This window comes from Antennarius striatus, chromosome 20, assembly GCF_040054535.1.
Source record: "Antennarius striatus isolate MH-2024 chromosome 20, ASM4005453v1, whole genome shotgun sequence".
Classification (NCBI taxonomy): domain Eukaryota; kingdom Metazoa; phylum Chordata; class Actinopteri; order Lophiiformes; family Antennariidae; genus Antennarius; species Antennarius striatus.
The window spans coordinates 15263974-15286646 of record NC_090795.1 but is presented as its reverse complement, the minus strand read 5'-3'; the positions used below and the strand labels follow the sequence as shown (position 1 = coordinate 15286646).

Below are 22673 nucleotides of genomic sequence, written 5' to 3'. Positions count from 1 at the left end.
ATTCTGCGCTGCCTCCACTGCCTCCACTACACATCTCCTAATGCTCCTCTCTTCCTCTCCCCCTCCTCATCTTGCTTGATGTAGGTTGGTATAGCCCTGCTTCAACTACTCTGGTATCCAGGATACAGTGACACATTCTGTTTCCTGATTGGCTGCTGGCTTTTCAAGGGTGGGCATGAAAAAAAGGAATAGAGGGAAGGGGGAAAAAAGGAAGGGTGATCCTTGTAGATGGATGGTTGAAGCAGGACAGCTTCAGGCAGCGGACTGAGCACCATTTTAGCAGGAGCTGTACCGGAAAGGAAAGGTGGCCGGAGACAGAGGGATAGACGAGGAATAACACAGGTCTGAGGAAAAGCAAATGGCCAATTGTTTTTACCGGTAGACACAGCTGCATGTATGTAGGTTTCAGTGAGAGCAAAACGCTTGGGAATAGAGGACAGAGGAAGAAAGATGAGGAGGTATGAGCTGGAGAGAAGCTGCATCCTGTCGTCTGTCTTGTAACCTTGTATCCTGACTGACAAAGACTAAGCTGGTGGACGACGCAAAGAAAAACTAGAGGGGAGGTGTGTATTTTTCAAATAGGAGACAAGGAGGAGGTGGGATGCTCAGCGTGTAATCCACAATTATCTTCGCAGTGCGCAGATTTATACAGGCTGACACAGACAGGCACCCAGCCTCCACTGGCAGGCCGGGGCAACAAAGGGGATTGGCAAAGTGGCAGGAGACGCAGAGGAGGCAACCACCACAGTGAAGTGGAGGGTGGACTGCAACGGAGATAGCCGTGAACGAAGACACGGTGGCACGGTGTGGTGTGGAGGCTCGGCGCTGAGGGAAAGGCGACAGGGGAGGGGCAGCTGTGCTGAGGAAGAAGAAGAGGAGGAGGCCAAGGCACTGATGGCTCGTGGCAGCGGTTCTGGGAGGTGGAGCAGGCAGAGGATGGGATTCTTCAGCACCATGCTGCGCTGCAACCTTCCCCCAGAGACACAGAAGGTGGTGGTGTTCCTCATTATGATGCTGCTCATCATCATCAATGTGGTGCTCATGTTTCTACTGGCCTTCCAGTAGAACACACATACACACGCATGCACACACAAACGCACGCACGCGCACACACACACACACACACACACACACACACACACACACACACACACACACACACACACACACACACACACACACACATACCTGTTTCCAATGAGCTATAAAGACTAAATAACCTGAAACACAGTGAATCACAGAGCAAAGGACGACTGTTCTGCTGAACACTGCTGGGATGTATGAGTGCTGAGAATGGCAGAATCACAACGCAGGTACAAACACGGGGAGGTGAGGATGTTTAGTGTACATTTGTGTTGTCATGTAAACAGAAAACATTTCTTATTTATGTATATGAGCCTTAAAAGATGGTGTTTTTTCCTGCATCTTCATTTATGATTGATCCATGGTGTAAGATATCTGTCACTGGGTTCCAACCTCGGCATTATTGGGGGTGGAAATTAGACAGTGGATGAGGATTGTGCTCTTCTGTAATGTCAACACATTCCATAAAAACAACAGTGTGTTATGGTGTCTGAGCCCGGTTCATTATTTCATTCTGACGACACAAAAATATGATTTCATAGAGAGAGATGGATTTTATAAATACATAATGTTGGAAATATTGTGATATTTGATTGATTGATTGATTGATTGATTGATTGATTGATTGATTGATTGATTGATTGATTGATTGATTGATTGATTGATTGATTATAAAAGGGATGCAGTTAACTTCCAAGTAAACAACTCTTCTAGATGGACAGACAGCAGTGTTTTTTGTTTAAGGTTTTCTTATGTATAAAGTAGAGGAAGTAATCTTTCTTAGTTTTGTCAATTATTAAATCTGTAACTAAACTCTGAGCTAACCTTAATGTAATGATTTGATTAAATAATTTGAATAATTACCTTTTTTGCTGAATTGATCTGCCCATTCTCTATCTGATGTGGTAGCATAAAGAATTATGTCATATATATGAAGATATGATGTTGATGGTGATGTAGTTACTATTAATGATTTAATACCTAGACCGTTTAATTTCTTTAAAATACAAAAACATTTAAACAATCTTTAACACTGCAGTCCACAATGCATAGTGGGTTTATGCAACTATTTTCTGTAGGATAAATACCACAAGGATGCAGGATAAATACTATAAAATGGGTGTACAATACCATGCAAGACACAAAGGCTACTGTAGTTGTTTTTTAATTATTCATAAGTGTGATTTGTAGACACTATGAATGAATCAGGCTGCGTGTCATCTCCCATTTATTCTTAAAGCTAATATTTATTTTCCTGGGCATCAGTGTGGTTTTGGTCACAATCATCTCCCAATCCTCCGTCCCACCAACAACTCCTAACTGCATGTGAACCACGTTCAACTGAGGAAGAATGCTGCTACAGATCCCTGTATATGTCATTGCTCCAGTGATGCTAACCCATCAGAAAAACGGTCAGGCAATGAAATAAGTAATCATTCATTAGAATGACATCACTTGCAATGATCTGCGAGAGCAGAAACCAGAGGTACAGCTCCACCATCTTTAACATTGACCAAAAATGCTCTAAACATAATTTTGCTTTATTTCGTTAAGTATTTAAATCTTGCATCACACCATCCCTTACTCTGTTAAATCTGTTAAGTCAGCTTGATATGATGGAAATGTCAGGGGTTACATGTGAGTTTTTCAGACTGCTGTCTACTCTATCTCACTCAATGCATGTGGGTCAGAGACATGACTAAATTATCCTTAACGTATAATTACTTGCTAATTAAAGATAATCTTCTGATTTGTTGCATTCATATTATTCTTTTACTTTTCTCTGAATCCCAAGTTTATGTGCTGGACAGAATAAGAAGTAATATTTTCTTAAATTTTCAATATATTTAAAAGACCTGAAAGTAACACTGAAAATCACAATGCAATATTGTTTTAAATAAATGCACTTAAAATTGTATTAATGCCATTAATGTGGATTCATAAAGCCAGTATAATAACTTTTTGTTGAAGTTCAATATTGGAAAATAAATACATATTTTAAAATAAGTACTTGTGTACAGGCAGAACCAATGAACAGGCTCTATTTTAGAGATTTATGGGTTATATTCAGAAACAACAATCATAATATGTAGCGTCAACCAAATTACTGTTTCAAACCTAACACTGAAATGCTATTAAGGGCAAGTTTATGACCTTTTAATGGTGGTTAAAAAGAAATAACACACCGATTCATTTATTGAATCACAGTTATTGACAGGGGTTTGAAGGAGGATGAAGCTGAGTAGCATTGTAAGGGTCACGCCAAAATTATTATAGCTCTGTATTATGCCCCAAGACAGCTGTGATAGGCTCCAGCTCCCCGTGACCCATGCATGCAGATGAAGCGGTTAGAGAAAATGAATGAATGGATAAAGAAAATAATATATTTCATTGCTTAATTTTGTATAATGGTATGCCTGTTTGTTTCTTATTAAAATCTAATCCATTTTCAGTCAGTGACTTCATGGGATCACTGCACAAACCTTGCAGAATAGACATTGGTTCCATAGAAACCAATTCCAAAAAATCTTTTAACCAAGTATTTATATTAAATCAATTGAGTTTCCCTACCTTCCAATATAACTCATTTGACTGAAAGAAAAGTCGCATCTAATAAAAAGTTATTTTGAGGTTACCTTTTTGACTTTGATTCCCAACAAACCAACCAGTGGACAAAACTGAAGATACGTTATAAATAAAGTAACTTACAAAAATACTCTGTAACTGTGAACCAAAAGACATTTACCTCTGGTCAACCTTACAGTAAACATGAAGTGTCAGTCGACCAACACCCACACCAGCATTTATGAAATATCACTGGTCATCTGCTAGGTCTGTTGGTCTGGTCTGTACTTCAAAGTCTCTTTCCGATTTTGCTTTATGGATCAATTATAGTTAGGAGAAATCCCACTCAATAATCTATAGAATTTGGAAAAATTACCTCTGCCATGTACTGCATCTTTTTATTTATTGTCAATAAAGTTATTGTTAACAAAAGTAGCATTTTTATGTATAGTTATTTACAACAGATCTAATTTTCAAATATGCACTGGCGTCGTGCCCAGAGTGTCCACCGCCTCACGCCCTATGCCAACTGAACCCCTAGGGTTCGAACCCAAGTTAAGAACCACTGCACTAGAACAAAACATTCTCTGTGTAAGCTGCCTAAATTTGTCCGGCACCCAAAGTTTTGCTACTGTCTTTATGGTTTCCTGTCTTTTCTCATATAATACATATAACTCCTTTCATTTCTCATCCATGCTGCCACCTACAGGTGATTAGTTTGTGACTCCACTACAGTAGTCTCACATTAGTGGGGGAGCTCCGCCAGGCGCTTGTTAAAGTTAAAGCTCTCAGTGAAGTTCACCTGTTGAAGGTCAGAATGGTTTCGTGTGGATTTCTATAAATGCTTCCATATTTTTTCATTCTTTCAGATGTGATTGTACAGGGATTGTGCAACTCAATCAGTGCCTCACATTGTGAATATCTCTGTCATCAGGATCATATGCAAATGTACAACTTTTGTACCCTTTGATATACAATGACTTTCACCTTACATTTTATCTCCTTGTACTCCTGTCTACTCTCCTCAGTCCTCTCAGTGTCCCACTTTTTCTTAGCTAACCTCTTTCTCTGTATACACTCCTGTACCTCCTCATTCCACCACCAAGTCTCCTAATCTACTTTTCTTCCAGATGACACACCAAGTACTCCCCTACCTTTCTCCCTGATCACATTAGCTGTAGTTGTCCAGTAATCTGGGAGCACCTCCTGACCACCCAGAGCCTGTCTTAACTCATTCCTAAAAGTCATGCAACACTCTGCCCTTTTTAGCTTCCACCATTTCATCCTCTGTTCTGTCTTTGTCCTCTTCATCTTCCTCACCATCAGAGTCATCCTACACACCACCATCCTATGCTGTTTGGCTACCCACTCACCTACCACTACTTTGCAGTCACTGATCTCCTTCAGATTACATCGTCTACACAAGATGTAGTCCACCTGTGTGCTCATACCTCCACTCTTACAGGTCACCCTATGTTCCTGCCTCTTCTGGAAGAAAGTATTCACTATAGCTATTTCCATCCTTTTTGCAAAGTCAACCACCATCTGCCCTTCTGGGTTCCTCTCCTGGATACCAAACCTGCCCATCACCTCCTCATCATCTCTGTTTCCTGCACCAACATGTCCATTGAAGTCTGCACTAATGACAATTCTCTCACTTCTAGGTATGCTCTGCATCACTTCATCGAAGTACGACCACAATTTCTCCTTCTCCTCCAGCTCACATCCTACCTGGGGAGCATACCCACTAACAACGTTGAACATCACACCTTCGATTTCTAGCTTCAGACTCATCACTCTATCTGACACTCTTTCTACCTCCAGGACATTCCTAACAAACTCCTCCTTCAAGATAACTCCTACTCCGTTTCTCTACCTATCTATACCATGATAGAATAACTTGAACCCTGCTCCTAAACTTCTAGCCTTGCTACCTTTCCACCTGGTCTCCTGGACACACAGTATGTCTACCTTCCTTCTCTGCATCATGTCAACCAATTCCCTAACTTTTCTTGTCATAGTTCAAACATTCAATGTCCCTACTCTCAGTCCTATACTCTTGGTGTTCATTTTCTCTCTCTTCCTACGAACACACTTTCCTCTTCTCCTTCTTCGACCAACAGTAGTCCAATTTCCACCGGCACCCTGTAGGTCAACAGCACCGATAGCGGTCGTTGTTAACCCGGGTCTCGACCGATCCGGTATGGAAGTCATAGGTTTGATTCGCATGTTTGATTTGCCAAAAGATTTATGCCAGATGCCCTTCCTGACGCAACCCTCCGTATTTATCCGGGTTTGACAATAAGACACTGGCTTGTGTCCTCTTGTGGCGACATTAGAGGTCCTTATTAGGTCATCTCTGCAAAACATGTTATGTAAGTATGGCAATACAACAACTGCAGATAATCATTTAAGCGCAGGAACAGCAATACTCTGCCTAACATCAAGATCGAATAGTCCCTACGACTCCTCTGAGACATCTACGTTAGCTGTGTGTATGTTTTTTATTACATTATTTTAACATTCAAACATTTAAACATTTGAATATTCCACCACATCCCCCCTTTCATGGCTTTTAAGCCATGGACTAAAAGTAGGCTTGAAATTATGACTGTAAGCATGCAGCATCTTCTTTAGACTTCTTGGTCGACTGCGGTTGTGGTAAAGTGCTCAACAAATAAAGTTTGGATTGGATTGGATTGGATCTAAAGAAGATGGTCTAAAGAAGATGGTCAGGAAGCAGCATCTTCTTTAGACCATCTAAAGAAGATGGTCTAAAGAAAATGTCACTGAAAAACTGAATAATATGTAGTAGTGATTTTGTGAAAACTGAAAAACTTGGTGACGTAAAGCACATTGTTTGGTCTTTCACAGTTCTTAAGTCTCATCCTTCAATTATGTCATCTTTCTACCCTCTCATATTATCTCACTAACAGTGTGCTTGTCCTGTACTTTGGTGTGTATTACAACTTGACATTCCCATCAGATCTCTACCCCTATAAGGTATGAGGATCTCCCCGCTTCATTGACGTTGAAACGAGTGGAATCTAAACACCTGCTCCCCTTTGTAGTCAGACTTCCTCTCATCACCAATGTGTGGGTGAGTCTGGTAGGAGTCTCTGCTTCTTACAGTGTGGAATAACATTCCTGGACCGTTACAGCCGTCAGAGTTGTCTCTACAGGACCTGGAGCAGACCCTCCCACTTAAGGCTGGAACACGACTTCCTTTCAATCACCTGTAGAAAGACCCAGCCTGTGGAAGAGGGACGCTATTTCACCCCTCACCTTTTTCTTCTGGTTCACCACCTTACTCATCCTCATCACATTCAACACTGGAAGGCTCTCCTTTTGCTTCTTCCATGTCCTCCCACTCAGGTACTGAATACAAGTCTGCAATCTGTGGAGGTTCCCCAGCTTAAGCACATCATGTTTGTGAATTTTTTCACTCAATATGGTTTGGATGCCGTCCAGACCAAATGCATAGTAATAATATGTAATAATATGGCTAAAATACCCAAGTAAATGTTTCACGAGCGGAACAGATCAAAGACAAATATAAGTAATGACACTCTCTTACTTAAACAGTTGTGCTATCACACTGTTAGGGTTTTGCTCTGAACAAAACCCTCTCCAGTTCTTTAGCTTGTATGAGAAGTGTATCTTCAATGATGAGACAAATGGTATTCCAAAAAGGTTTGCTGAAGAAGTTCAGCAGTTTACAAGTTGGTGAGGATACAGTGCTGGGCTCTCCAACAGACGCAGCAACAAACCTCTGGAGAAGGGCCCCGAATGTTTGTTGGACATGATCTTTATAGTGTTTGGGTTAGACTCATCAGCTCATCATCGGAATTTTCATTGACCATGATCTTGATGGTGTCTACCATGGTGTCTACCATAAGTTGTAGTTGAGAACTTGTGAGCTCACCAGCTGCCTGACTCAGCCTCTTGTGTATAGTTATCCATGTGTTGTGTGTGCTCTGTACTTCTATGTTTAGAAAACTATGTGGCAGACAAGGAATTAAGTGTTGTGCTATCTATGTATGTGTGAGCAGATGCGTTTTGTGGTTATTTCCATGGTTAAATAGAAATTCAAAACAACACTATGTTTGCCAATGCAACATGTTTATCCTGCTTGTATTTTTACCATTAAAAATACAAGCTGAACCTGGACTGATTCACAGCGTGGACCTAGAGTGATACACTGTGTGGACCTGGACTTTTTCACTGCTTGAACCTGGACTGTTTCACAGCTCGTATATGGAATGTTTCACTATGTGAACCTGGACTGTTTCACTGTGTGAACCAAGACTGTTTCACCGTGTGAACCTGGACTGTTTCACTGTGTGGACCTGGACTTTTTCACTCTGTGAACCTGGATTGTTTTACTGTGTTTTTCCATGCTAACTTGGCATGATGGACAATCCCAACTGTGACAATGCATCATGTCCCAACAGATTAAATGGACAACCAAATGATGCAACCACAGAAACTGTCACTGTTCTGTCTGTCTTTGGATTTTCTATTGTAACAAGGTTTGTTAGTGGTCGCTATGTGCATTTGTTTACCGATGGAAGTGTTGGTGATCATGGGCTCCTCAGCTTTTATACGATATATCTGGCATTTGCTGACCTCATTGTTTACCATTGAGCCTGTTCAGTGGTAGTGGCTCAGTGGTAGAGTGGGTTGTCCAATGATCAAAGATCAGCGGTTCAATTCCCGCTCCTGCCCAAAAACACCAGGAGTGTGAGGTGAAATGACTCATTTTCTATTGCTTGCCTCTGTCTCTGTTCCTTCACTTCATCATGCTTGCTTCTACTTTCTCCTACAGTCCTGCAGTCTCGTACAAAATGTCCTGTCTTTCCACAGCTCTAACAGTCAACATCCTGTCTCGATGCTCCACGTTCTCCTCTGAATCCACCTCTTCCTTGACCTCTGTCTCAACTTCTGCCTCTTCCCCTTCCTCTGTGTCTTCTTTTTTATTCATATTTTTTCTGCATGCATTGCCCAACTCATAAACTGAGGTAGTGCTTGTGTTGGAAAATCGACACAATATTTGCCAGTCCAGGCTCTAATCTCTTATCTACAGCCATTTAACATTGCATTCTTAAACTGTTACTGAAACACTCAATTAAATTCATTGTTGTCTCAGTCCAGTTTCACTATTGTCAGGTTTTACAAAAAATTAATCTGTATTTTCTCTTTTCTTTGTCCCACTTCTTCTTTTATGAGATTCAATACGCCATTTCCTTGTTTTCAAGCTCTTCTTTTTATCAAAACTGATTTTAGCTACTGGTGTGAGACAGTGAGAGGAAAATGCTTCTTTGAGCCCAAGTCCAGTTCCTGAGACAAGCTTCTAGATCAAGCTTTTGTTTGACCCTGTGTCCCACTGAGGGTTCTAATCCCAGAACTGAAGGTCTTTTTATATTCCTTCACCAGAATCACCTAGACCAGGGGTCAGCAACCCAAAATGTTCAAAGAGCTGTATTGGACCAAAAAACTAAAATCAAATCTGTCTGGAGCCGCAAATAATTAAAGCCTTAGATAAGTGTTATGTAAAGGCAGCACAGGCTGTAAGTGTATATAAGCTATATTAGCCTGCTGTCAAAATGTATGATACAAATACATAATGAACATTTGTCTATTTTCTCTGCAGCACATCCTGGAAAGAATGACATTATGTGACTACTCTGTTGTATCGTATTTTGTGCCTTAAGTTTAACTTCCATGACTATATTAATCTTCTTCCCCACCACCAGTTTCACATCTCACACCACCATCCTATGGTGTCTAGCTACAGTCTTCGCTACCACCACCTTACGACTCCCTCAGATGATGACAGTGCACACATAAGACGCTTCGTGTTAAGAGGCGCAGCATCAATTTTGAGAAAATTAAAGGCTTTTAAGTGCACCTTATGGTAAGGAAAATACAATACCTGACCACCCACATCAAATTTAAAAAAATTCGATGACCGCCGCTTGTTGAAAACCTCCGACCAAGAAATAATCCAAGGTTTATTTTTTTTTCATAGAAGTTAATAGTTGGGATTCAAAATGTGATTGTTTCAAATCAATAGAAAAATCTATTTTCATTTATTCCACCACAGTATGACAAAAAATGGGGGACAGAATTCATTTAAATTTTAATGTACCCCAACAGATTTATCTATATTGTTGTTAGGATTAAATTGCACAAGACGTTTTCGGAATAAAAATTGCGTTTTGATTCAAACGCGACAGCTCTGAGACAGTAACATATTTGTGAACAATACAGAAAGAAAAGAATCTTCACCTATACATTCCCAAAAAATGCTACTTAATACACCAGGGTGGACATGTTTGTGTCATTAACATACCTGACAAGTTCTCAACACATTTAAAACTGTAAGGCTTCTCACTCTGTGTGCATTCTCATGTGGTGAGTCAAGTTCTTTTTCTGTATGAAATGTTTACCACATGTTTCACACCTGTAAAGCTTCTCACCTGTGTGGAACCTCGTGTGGTGAGTCAAGTTCTTTTTCTGTATGAAATGTTTACCACATGTTTCACACTTGTAAGGCGTCTCACCTGTGTGGATTCTTGTGTGTTTTATCAACTCACAATTCAACCTAAAACTTTCCCTACATGTTTCACACCTGTATGGCTTCTCACCTGTGTGGATTCTCATGTGGTTAGTCAAGTTTGTTTTCTGACTGAAACATTTGCTACAGGTTTTACAACTATAAGGCTTCTCACCTGTGTGGACTCTTGCATGTTTTTTTAACTCACTATTGAACCTAAAATCTTTCCCACATGTTGTACAGCTGTGAAGCTTCTCTCTTGTGTGGGTTCTCATATGATGAGTCAAGTTTTTTTTGTTTGTGAAATTTTTACCACATGTTTTACATCTGTAAGGCTTCTCCCCTGTGTGGATTCTCATGTGTTTTGTCAAGTTAGCATTACATCTAAAATCTTTCCCACATGTTTCACACCTGTAAGGCTTCTCACCTGTGTGGATTCTCATGTGTTCAGTCAAGGAATTTTTCCGTATGAAATCTTTCCCGCATGTTTTACAATCATAAGGCTTCTCATGCCTGTGGATTCTCTCGTGTCTTATCAACTCACTATTGAACCTAAAATCCTTCCCACATGTTATACACCTATGAGCTTCTGCTGTGTGGATTTTCATGTGGTCTTTCCAACTCTTGCGTCTTGTGTAACCTCTCTGACATATTGTGCAAACAAATGGCTTCCTACTTGTGTTACTTGTTCCCTGGGACTGAAACTGAGACTCAGTCTCAACATTTTTCCTGCTTGTTTCTCCTCTCTCATCATGGCTGACGGATACATGAGAGCTGCCATACATCAGCAGGTCAATGTTAGCTGCTCCCACCACAGAGCTGATAACCGGCAGATTGTCAACAGACTTTGTCTGTGCTGCACCATCTTCAATTTTCATGAACAGAGTCTGATCTCCACTCTGGTCATTTTCCTCATGAGTAGGAGTCAACACAACAGCTTCAGTCTCCTGCTTCAGGACCAGCTGCTCTCCCTCCTGACTGCTGTGGAGTTCCTCTGGTTCCTCTTTCAGGTGGAGAACCTCTGATTCGTCTTTCAGATGGAAAACCTCTGGTTCTTCTTTCAGGTGTAGAACTTCTGTTTCCTCTTGGTCCACACTGGACTTCAGCTCCTGGTTCCAGACTTGCTGGTCAGCAGGAACCTCCACCTCCTCCTCCTTACAGACATGATGCTGTAGACAATCTGGAGGAACAACAACAGGAGAATCACGTTACCATGACTACAAACTAATACTATGACTACAAACTAGTACTATGACTACAAACCAATACTATGACAACAAACTAATACAGTACTATGACTACAAACTTGTACTATGACTACAAACCAATACTATGACAACAAATACTATGACACAAACAAACACTATGACTAAACTAACACTATGACTAAAAACTGATACTATGACACAAACTAATACTATGACTACGAACTAATACTATGACACAAACTAATATTATGACTATAAACTAATACTATGACTACAAACTAGTACTATGACTACAAAGCAATACTATGAAAACAAAATAATACTATGACACAAACTAACACTATGACTAAACTAATACTATGACTAAAAACTGATACTATGACTACAAACTATCATACAAACTAATACTGTGACACAAACTAATACTACTAGCAGGAACCCGTGAAAATTCCAAGATTAAACAATAATATCAGACTTCATACCCAACATATGAAAACAATAAATAGCTATCTTGTTCTACGGAGCTAACGCTACACTGCTAACGTGGAGAGCTCCAGCTAAACAATAGCCAACTGATATTAGCCGAGCTTTTGCTGCAACACAACGTGGGACACAGTGATGTCATGTATGCTAGCACACATTCTGTCTCGATTACTTTATTACCTGCACAGTGATTTCTACATTTTTTTAGAACAATAAAAGTTGAAGTTTTTGATAATGTAACTTTCCAGAGTTGGAAACATCCTGTTGCGAGCGTTAGACACCAGGGACCAAAACCAGCAGGACGTCCATTACGGTGTCATCCTGACTTCCATTGAGTCTGTAATCTGGTGGAGACATTTTTCAAAATCATCCGTACAGAATGAGATCACGGTAGGGACTCAGCTCGTCTTCATCGGAGGAGCATTAATAAACACAAGATTCTGCAGCAGAAACACAACTGGATGGTCTAATGATGTTTCCCTGTTATTTTGGCCATTGATTGTTTGATTACGTGCATGAGCAAGTCCGGAAGGAAACTTAATAAACGTGCAAAGTGAAGCTTTGATTTCATCATTTCCGTTGAGTTTTTACCATGTTTCTGACAATGGTACAACAGCATTTAGAAAAGTTTTCACCCCCTGCTGTTCTCAAACGGATGGACATCGCAAATATAAATTTCCTTTTTGGCCGAAGCAGTCATTGAGTAAACGGACATACTTTTTGTATACCCCAGATTCACTGGCTCTAGCTAACTAGTACTTCTGTTTTTGTGACACAATCCTTTCCTCACTGAGTTTCACTCAGAATTTGTTGCCATTTTCTGTCTCGTTCCTGTTGTTTGGACTTTCTGCTCAAAAACATGAAAATTGTTGGAACAGTTATGACACTGTAAAATTGTTAACTGGGTGCCCAGAGTGTCCCCTGCCTCATGCCCTATGCCGGCTGCGATAGGCTCCAGCTCCTCGTGGCCCGCTGGGACAGATACAGCTGCAGAAAATGGATGGATGGGAAGTCCATGTATAGTTATTTCTTCTCCTAACATAGCAGATGTCTTACGCCATATTGTTCATGTGATTTCTTCTGGCAGATGCGCCGTGATTGGTTGGGTGCTGTGATTGGTTGGGCAATTGATTGACAAGTAGTGGCTGGAGTTGGTGACAGTGTTACAGCGTAAGACTTTCAAGTGAGCTTATTCAAATATAGGTGTGGAGATAACACAAACTAATGCTGAAATGAACTAATTTTACGACACAAACTAATGCTGAGACAAACTAATTTTATGACTACAAACTAATGCTATGACAAAAAACAATGGTATGACACAAAGTACTACCATGACTACAAACTAATGCTATGACCAAAAAGTAATACTATCACACTGATACGACTCCAAATTAATATGACAAACTAATACTATAACAAACTAATGCCATGACACAAACTAATACTAACACACAAACTGGTACTATGACTAAAACTAATACTGTGACTAAAAACTAATACTATGACTACAAACTAATACTATGACTAAAAACTAATGCTATGACCAATGTTCTCATTTGCGTACGTCCCTGCGTCTTTTACGCATTTTTTGACAGGGACACACGATCATCAGACAACGTGCATCCCTGGGACGCAAGCTTTAAATGCACTTCCATTCAACAAAAATATTCACAATTTCTCCATTTCTCCACTTAAATTTTGAAATCGCCATTTTGTTTTGATCTCGCCCAAGTTTCTCGTCACGAGACTCATCTGTCTGATTCAGTCTGATAAAATCGACAAGGGGGGGCACAGTGGCGCAGTAGGTAGCGCTGTCGCTGCACAGCGAGGAGGTTCCGGGTTCGAGTCCCGCTCTGTGCGGAGTTTGCACGTTCTCCTCGTGTCTGCGTGGGTTCTCTGCAGGTTCTCTGGCTTCCTCCCACCTCCAAAAACACATTTAAGGTTAATTGGCCAGTCCCAAATTGACCGTAGGAGTGATTGTGTGTGTGGATGATTGTTTGTTTCTATGTGGCTCCGCGGTACACTGCCGTCGTGCCCGGAGTTTCCCCCGCCTCACGCCCTGAGACTGCCGGGATAGGCACCGGCTCCCCCGCGACCTGCGTTAGCGGATTAATTGGGTTAGAAGATGAATGAATGGCCAGTCCAAATTGACCGTAGGTGTGTGTGTGTGCATGTTTGTCTGTGTCTCCGTGTGGCTCTGCGGTGCACAGGCGTCGCCCCTGGAGTTTCCGTCACCTCACGCCCTCAGTCAGCTGGGATAGACTCCAGCTCCCCGTGGTTGTGACAATGAATGAATGACTGAATAAAATCGGCCAAACGGCAACGCCATGTCTGCTCAATTTGCACACTGCAGTGAGAGAGTGACAAGTTAGTCTCACAATATCACCATGCCTCCGAAAAAGTGGCAAAAGTTTGAGAAAACCCAAGGGACAACGAGTGCTTTCCTGAATAAAAAACAACCAAGTTAATGAAAAAAAAGAGACAGTTGTTATTGTGGACAGTACGGAATAAGATGCAGAAGAAATTTAGCAAAAACAAGCAAAAATCCGAACATTGGTACCGTAATGGACGCGATTTTTTCCATAGGTGATGCATGGCTAAATGTCAGCACCCAAGACAAAATGCAGCTCAGAAAAAATGTGTGAGAAGGCTCTGTCAGCTTGGTGTAGTGTCCGCAAGAGAATGTCAATTAAAGGCAAAGAGAACTACAGTATTCAGTGAAAAGCAAAAGTGAAAAAACTGTATTACATCTTTATTTCTTAAACAGTTTTTTTTAATGACTACCAGGCTTTAACATTTTGATAACAATATATAATTTTAATTTTTTACTTAAACAGTTATGACATCGTTAATAAAATCCTTAAAATTAACAGTTTGTTTAGTTGTTATATTGTATTATTGGCAAAACCCAATCCTTGCGTAAGCTTCTACCGTATATCCTGTTATTACTTTTGGGATGTATAAATGTCATGTTGGGATGCATAAATTCTTGATGAAGCACAACTCAGGGATGCATTACTTTCTTGAGCTAAAATTAACTCTGTATGACTACTAACTAATACTACTGTATGTGTGGATTGTCATGTAGTCTTTCTAGCATCTTGTGTAACCCCTCTGACATATTGTACAAACAAATGGCGTCTTACTGGTGTTACTCGTTCCCTGGGATTGAAACTGAGACTCAGTCTCAACATCTTTTCTCCTTGTTTCTCCTCTCTCATGATGGTTGAAGGATACATGAGAGCTGCGAGACATCAACAGGTCAATGTTTGCTGCTCCCACCACAGAGCTGATAACCGGCAGCTTGACAACAGACTCTGTCTGTGCTGCAACATCTTCAGCTTTCATGAACAGAGTCTGACCTCCACTCTGGTCATTTTCCTCATGAGTACGAGTCAAAGCAACAGCTTCAGTCTGCTGCTTCAGGACCAGCTGCTCTCCCTCCTGACAGCTGTGGAGTTCCTCTGGTTCTTCTTTCAGGTGGAGAACCTGTGGTTCCTCTTGGTCCACACGGGACTTCAGCTCCTGGTTCCAGAACTGCTGGTCAGCAGGAACCTCCACCTCCTCCTCCTTACAGACATGATGCTGTGGACGACCTGGAGGAGCAACAGGAGAATCACTTTATCATGACTACAAATTAATACCATGACACAAACTAATACTATGAAGCAAACGCAGACATGAAGGAACTCAGTTACGTTTGTTAAATATGGCTGAATGTAACGTCAGATGCTTCGTTGGGTGCATTAAAAGCCCTTCTGTGCATCTATCCTGTGTAACTTCAGTTCGGCTCAGGCAGAGCTGCAGTCGGCGCTGCTGGTTTCTCTCTGCTTCCTTCTCCACGGTAGTTTTTATAAAGCTCCTCTTCAGCAGCTGTTAGACGATTTATGATCAAACTCCACAAAAAATCAAGTGAAGACATTTTGTTAACTGAACTAAATACCACAAAAACTAAGATAAAAACCCACTTTCACTGCTTCAGGAACGTCCAAGCTAAAGCTGTTATTTGTTGACTTCCGCTTGTTGTCCCTCTGAAAGAACTCCGACTAGGAAGCCAGCCGAGTGTTTGGTTCCGCTGTGGCTGACGGTAAGAATTCAGAATGCCACTGTTTCATATCGATAAAAATGGAGAATCTACTTCCATTGTTTTTCTCCTTTTACTCGGGACTGAAAAAACCGTGGACCGTAATTCCGGTTAAATCTGGCGCCAGTAGATCCATCCCCATGATCCAGAGTAGTTTAAATAAATCAGCTGGACTTGTAGAAAGTTCCTTGAAGACTGCTGTGATTTTGATTTCCCCTGAACTTTGATGCTGGAAACTGTATCATGAAGAGGAGCTCAGTTGAAAGAGGGAGCTCTCGATTTACTGGTCAATCTATGTTCCTACTCTCTGGCCATGGCCTTTGGTTCATGACCAACTGGACAAGATCTTGGATACAAGTACTTGAAATGAGCTTTCTCCACTGCTCCTCCATTTTTCCATATCAAGCGGAGACAGCTGAGGTGGCTCGGGCATTTGTAGCAAATGCCTCCTGGACACCTTCTAGGGAGGTGTTCCGTGCATGCATTACCAAGAGGCAGCCTTGGGGAAGACCTACAACACACTGCAGTTACAATGTCTCTCAGCTGGTCCAGGAAAAACTCACGATCTCTCAGAAGTGCGAATGGAGGTGTCAGGGGAGAGAGAAGTATGAGCATCCCTGCGGATGAAGTAATATGTCGGTGCAGACTCTAAATGATTGGGTCATAGTGGTACTTGAAAGTTAAACCAACTGGACTTCTGTTTAAAGTCAGAAAACGTTTCTGATAAGAGGTTTCTTCAGTTCTCACTGTTACGGAGTACATTTATGTAACTCTTCTGAGGTCACCGAAACCAAAAGAATGTAAATGTATGAGCAACCGCAGAAGAGTAACGTTAGGGCAATGGAATTCCATCTCTCAACATTAAACGAGAAGCAGATATAACTACTTCTTATGGTCCCATCTTTAACAAACTTCACAATTTCAGATAAGAGTTCCATTTTGAAGTAATATAAATTACATTATTCAGTTAAAGTATTATCACTAGGGATGAAAGTTTTGGGAGATAAGTAAATTTTGAACATTTATGATTACAGTACAGCAGGGGTGTCAAAGTCAAATACATGGAGGGCCAAAAAAAAAAGTTTTTGCGACAAGCCGAGGGCCGGACTGGTTCAACATTTATTAAAACATATTGAAATGAATATATCCTGTTGAACAAATTCTATATTATTTAATGATTAAATAAAAAAAAATATTTTCTTCTGGCTCTGTCAGTAACTTCAAAGGGAAACCTTTTCAACAGGCCAACAGCAAAAAAATAAATGTCCTTCAAAAACAAATATGTTCCTTAATATCAAGATGAAAGCATAAATTAAATTGTATGCATTATAAACTGAAAAAACATTGAGCATGCATTATTTCATGAACAATAATAATATTGCACATGCACAAAAATAATGCATTATTATGCAAAAAAATTAAAAAATTATAAAAAATGATTGTAATCTATGATCCTACCAATAACTGCTTTCAAACAGTAAAATAAAAAACCAGCAAATCAGTTATATCCTTTCTCATTGCTCTTATCTGCAATTTTCCCAGAGTCCATTCAACTGAATATAATACAAAAATCTATGGCACTCAAGACAAAATGCTGCCTTCAAAGAGACGTCACGTCTTGTAGAAACAAATGTAAAAATGTAACTGAATTTAAAACTGAAAATACATAACTGCTCTGTGATGTTCATTTATCTGAGGCTGAGCCTAATATTTGATGGTGTCTCATCTTTCATTCAAGTTCATCAATGTTCGGGGTCAGGCTCTGAGCTGGGGAAATCCTCAGGATTGAGTGAAGGTGTTTATCAGTCAGAAGGCTCCTGTGTGACATTTTGTTCAGCTTTACCAGAGAGAATTGTTCACACGTATGTGCGGCTAAACAGTGTGTGTCCGAGCAGCTTAGATGCGCAGGTGGAGCACTGAGTCTGGGATGAAACGTGCAAACTGAGCAGAAGACACACAGGTTTACCTTTTACCTCTCTGAACATATACTCTGACTCCCAACTGGCTTGAAACCCCCTGCTCTCAGTGTCCATCTCCATTTTTGCCATTTTTGAGGAGGGGAGTAGCTAAATTCAACCTCCACTCTGACTGCTGATAACCAATGAAACCAAAGCCCGCTTGTTGCACTACAGTGAATTTCGCTACCATTGTATTGTGGGGAATATAGTTCTGTTGTGTGCAAAACACAACAGCGAGCCGATGTGGCCTGCAGGCAGGTTCTAAAATAATTAAAAATCATCCTTTGGGGCATAAATAATTTGCCACGGGCCAGATCTCGCCCACATGCCTTGACTTTGACATACTGTATGTGCAATAGTGTTAACATAAAGGGGTTAAATTTGCTATATGTTCTTAATGCATCACAGCAGAATAAGACAATGACATAGTGAAAAAAATCACTGTCTGCAATGCACACAAATTCAGGGACGAGCCTGCCAGCAGAGGCACAGTAGCAAGTCACAGTTAGTGCATGCCACAACATGCAGTGAAGTGCCAGAGCATATTCAAAGGTACTTACTATTATTATCAGTGCTTCCTTGTCAGTGAGCAGCTTCGACCTCAAAATTCATATGGACCTATATTTTGACACACTCAAAAAAAATCAATATCCTAGAATGTGTAACGGTTATTTCAGGAAGTGATAACCCATTACATGTAAACAAAAGCTCTTTTTAATTTAAAAACAATTTGGCCTAGAGCTCAAACGAGTAGAAAAAAAGTCTTGAAAGGTTTGGCAAGCAAGGCCAATGAAGAACTTTGGGGGCTTCACGAGCGGATTAAAGCTGGAGTCCAAGCACCACACACGAGTCCAAGAAATGGGCTACATATGTCACATTGCGAGCATACAGACCTTTCTGAAATACAGGTGATATGAGAACCATTTTACCTGGGCTAAGTAGACTTGTGATTCAACTTTGATGTCACTTGCAAAATATGCCATTGGACTGAGTTCTCATTTCTCAAGTGATGAGACAGTGGATATAAAAAAAATCTACACACCCCTGTTCACATGCCAGGTTTTCATGATGTAAAAAATGACATCAATATATTTCCACAACTTTTTCTAACTTAATAGTGACTTATAACCTGTACAATACAACTGAAAAACAAACCAAAATCTTTCAGGTAGGTGAAGTAAAAATAAACAACTGAGATTATGTGATTGCATAACTGTGCACTCCATCATAACTGGGGGTGTAGCTGTGTTCAGATTGGACCAGTAACATTCAAACTCATGTTTAACTGGTGTCAGCACTCACCTGTCACCAATGAAGGTTCCTCTGATCAACCCTAAATAAAGTTCAGCTGTTCTACTAGGTTTTTCCTGACATATTTGTAGCCACATCTTCCAGCACAAACCATGGTCCACAGAGAGCTTCCAAAGTGTCAGATGGATCTTATTATTCAAAGATATCAATCAGGACCATCATCATCAAGTGGAGAAAGTATGGCACAACAGTGACATTACCACAAACAGGATGCCCATCAAAAATTGATAAGACGAGAAGAAAACTAGTCAGAGAGGTTACCAAGAGGCCAACAGCTACTCTGAAGGAGCTGCAGGAATATCTGGCAAGTACTGGCTGTACAGTGCATGTGACAACAATCTCCCATATTCTTCATGTCTGGGCAATGGGGTAGGGTGGCTAGACTAACAAAGAAAAACGTCTGAGCCCGGCTGCATTTTGCAAGAAGACATCTGCAGTCTCCCAAACACTTGTGGGAAAATGTGTTATGGTCTGATGAAACCAAGGTTGAACTTTTTGGACATAATTCCACAAGCTTTGTTTGGCACAAAAACAACACAGCACATCACCACAATAATACCATACCTACAATGAAGCATGGTGGTGGCAGCATAATGCTTTGGGGCTGTTTTTCTTCTGCTGGAACTGGGGCCTTAGTCATAATGGACGGAATTATGAACAGTTTCAAATACCAGTCAGTGTTGGCACAAAACCTTCGGGCCTCTGTTAGAAAGCTGAAGATGAAGAGGAATTGTTTCAGCACCATAATGACCCAAAGAACACACCCAAATTCACAAAAGAATGGCTTCACTGGAATACAATTCGTTTTGGAATGGCCCAGCCAGAGTCCAGACCTGAATCCCATCAAACATCTCTGGGGTGATCTGAAAAGGGCTGTGCAAAGAAGATGCCCTAGAATCTGAAAGATTGAGAGGAGTTTTGCAAAGAAGAGTGGGAAAATTTTGCTATCTCAAGATGTGCCACGCTGATAGACTCCTGTCCAAAAAGACTGAGTGTTGTAATAAAAGCCAAAGGTGCTGCAACAAAGTATTAGTTTGAGAGTGTGCATATTTATGCAACCAGGTTATTTGAAGTTTTTTATTTTATGTTTTTTCTTAAAGATTTCAGTTTGTTTTCAATTGCCTTGTACAGCTTAAAGGTCACATTCTTCTTCTTTTCCTTTCGGCTTTTCCCTTCAGGGGTCGCCACAGCGAATCAATTTCCTCCATCTAGCCCTGTCCTTTGAATCCTCTTCTCTCACACCAACTACCTTCATGTCTTCCCTCATTACATCCATAAACCTCCTCTTTGGTCTTCCTCTAGGTCTCCTGCCTGGCAGTTCAAAACTCAGCATCCTTCTACCAATATATTCACTATCTTTCCTCTGGACATGTCCAAACCATCTCAGTCTGGCCTCTCTGACTTTATCTCCAAAACCTCTAACATGTGCTGTCCCTCTGATGTACTCATTCCTGATCCTATCCATCCTGGTCACTCCCAGAGAGAACCTCAGCATCTTCATCTCTGCTACCTCCAGCTCTGTCTCCTGTCTTTTCTTCAGTGACACTGTCTCTAGACCAAACCACATCGCTGGTCTCACCACAGTTTTGTACACCTTTTCTTTCATTTTAGCTGAAACTCTTCTATCACACATCACACCTGACACTTTCCTCCACCCGTTCCATCCTGCCTGTACATGCTTCTTCACCTCTTTTCCAGACTCTCCATTGCTCTGGACTGTTGACCCTAAGTACTTCAAATCCTCCACCTTCTTGATCTCTTCTCCCTCTAACCTCACTCTTCCACTTGGGTCCCTCTCATTCACACACATGCACTCTGTCTTACTGCGGCTAACCTTCATTCCTCTCCTTTCCAGGACAAACCTCCACCTCTCTAGCTTCTCCTCCACCTGTTCCCTGCTCTCACTACAGATCACAATGTCATCTGCAAACATCATAGTCCATGGAGATTCCTGTCTAACCTCGTCTGTCAGCCTGTCCATCACCATAGCGAACAAGAAGGAGCTCAGAGCTGATCCCTGATGCAGTCCCACCTCCACCTTGAACTCCTCTGTCACACCTACAGCACACCTCACCACTGTCTTACAGTCCTCATACATGTCCTGCACCGCTCTAACATACTTCTCTGCCACTCCAGACTTCCTCATACAATACCACAGTTCCTCTCTGGGCACACTGTCATAAGCTTTCTCCAGATCTACAAAAACACAATGCAGCTCCCTCTGGCCTTCTCTGTATTTCTCTATCAACATCCTCAAAGCAAATACTGCATCTGTAGGTGGAAAAAGTTGTGAAATCATTAGTCTTGATTTAGTTTTGTTACATCATGTTGGAGCCACAGTAATATTTTTGTTCTGTTTCTTGTTAATTAATACAGAGGTCATGGTATGTAAGTGTAATCCTGTTGTTTGTACACAAAGTAGAGCACTACGCTAGGAACACAGGTGATTTAGGAAGGTGCCGGTGATGAATGGCAGGTGTGTGAACCGGGACAAGAATACAGTGTTTTGACCGTGTGTGGTAGCAGGAAGGTTTGTATAAAGAGTTTTAGATTGTGTCGGGATCTAAACTGTTAAATGGATACTTAACTGTGATGGACTCCAGATAAAAACTTGGTTGAGATGAACAATGAGCATGTGACGATTTTCCCTGTGTAAAAGTGAGCATACGAGAAAATAAATGGGTCAAGCACTCATGGACATTGGTTTCTTGTTGCCAGAACACGTCCGAAGTTCTCCCCATTTGCCCCTCAGTGGCACGTAAATGTAACGAGTTTTTATTTAAAGACTTTACACATCACGAAAGCCTAGCATTTGAACAGGGGTGTGTAGAAGTTTTATATCTACTCTATGTGTAGGTTTCAATCATCAAGGTCGAGATGAATCAAAAGCAAACAGTTGCTTAAAGTTCGTTGAAGACATTTCAGCTTTCATCCAAGAGGCCTCTTTAGTTCTAACTGGTACAGGCTGCAGGTATTCCACTGGTGAAGCAGGGGAAAAAAATGGCCCAAACCACCAAGACAATAAGTGAGGAGACTTGTCCTGCCTATCCTCATGTAAACTGTCATGACAAGCTGCAGCCTGTGGGAATGGTAGCTGAATCTGAATGAACTCAAAGAACATTTCAGAAGTTTGACTTTTCAATGTTCTAAATTTTTATTAATGAATTATTGTATGAAATAATTTAATATTTTAAGATACCAGATTTCTAATGTCATGAGCTGTGTTGAAAAAAATATCAGGCTTGGAAAATTTCGATTTTTATGTCATAAGTCACAAATATATGACAGCTTCATTTTGAATTGAATCATGGAAAAATGGCACTTTTACATGAAATTATTTTTAGACCCACCTGTATTAACAAATACAATGCTTTTTAATTTACCGGTATTAGTTTATTTTTAAGGGACAAGTACAAAAG

The 22673-nt window shown here is 40.8% G+C and overlaps 2 protein-coding genes across 5 annotated transcripts in view; both read right to left on the bottom strand.

Moving 5' to 3' along the window:
- Positions 1-9694: 9694 nt before the first annotated feature.
- LOC137587846 (zinc finger protein 436-like) lies at positions 9695-16830 on the bottom strand. 2 transcript variants are annotated; one of them, XM_068304507.1, is made up of 3 exons: positions 15600-16830; positions 15048-15497; positions 9695-11387 (listed from the first exon to the last, which is right to left on the bottom strand). In XM_068304507.1, exons 1-3 carry the CDS (start codon positions 15646-15648, stop codon positions 10042-10044), a joined length of 1845 nt encoding a protein of 614 aa, XP_068160608.1. In that variant the 5' UTR covers positions 15649-16830; the 3' UTR covers positions 9695-10041. The 2 variants fall into 2 exon arrangements, with proteins under 2 accessions (XP_068160608.1, XP_068160609.1); XM_068304508.1 differs by having other exon boundaries at positions 15870-16830.
- Positions 15360-22673, bottom strand: part of mogat3a (monoacylglycerol O-acyltransferase 3a) — a 27587-nt gene continuing 20273 nt past the window's right edge. For 2 of the 3 annotated variants that reach the window (XM_068304510.1, XM_068304512.1), the window contains exon 10: positions 21803-21902. In XM_068304510.1, coding sequence (XP_068160611.1) covers positions 21818-21902 — 85 coding nt within the window. In that variant the 3' untranslated portion in view covers positions 21803-21817. Of the gene's footprint in view, positions 15498-21802; positions 21903-22673 lie in introns of those variants that run through there. The other variant, XM_068304511.1, reaches the window with a different exon arrangement.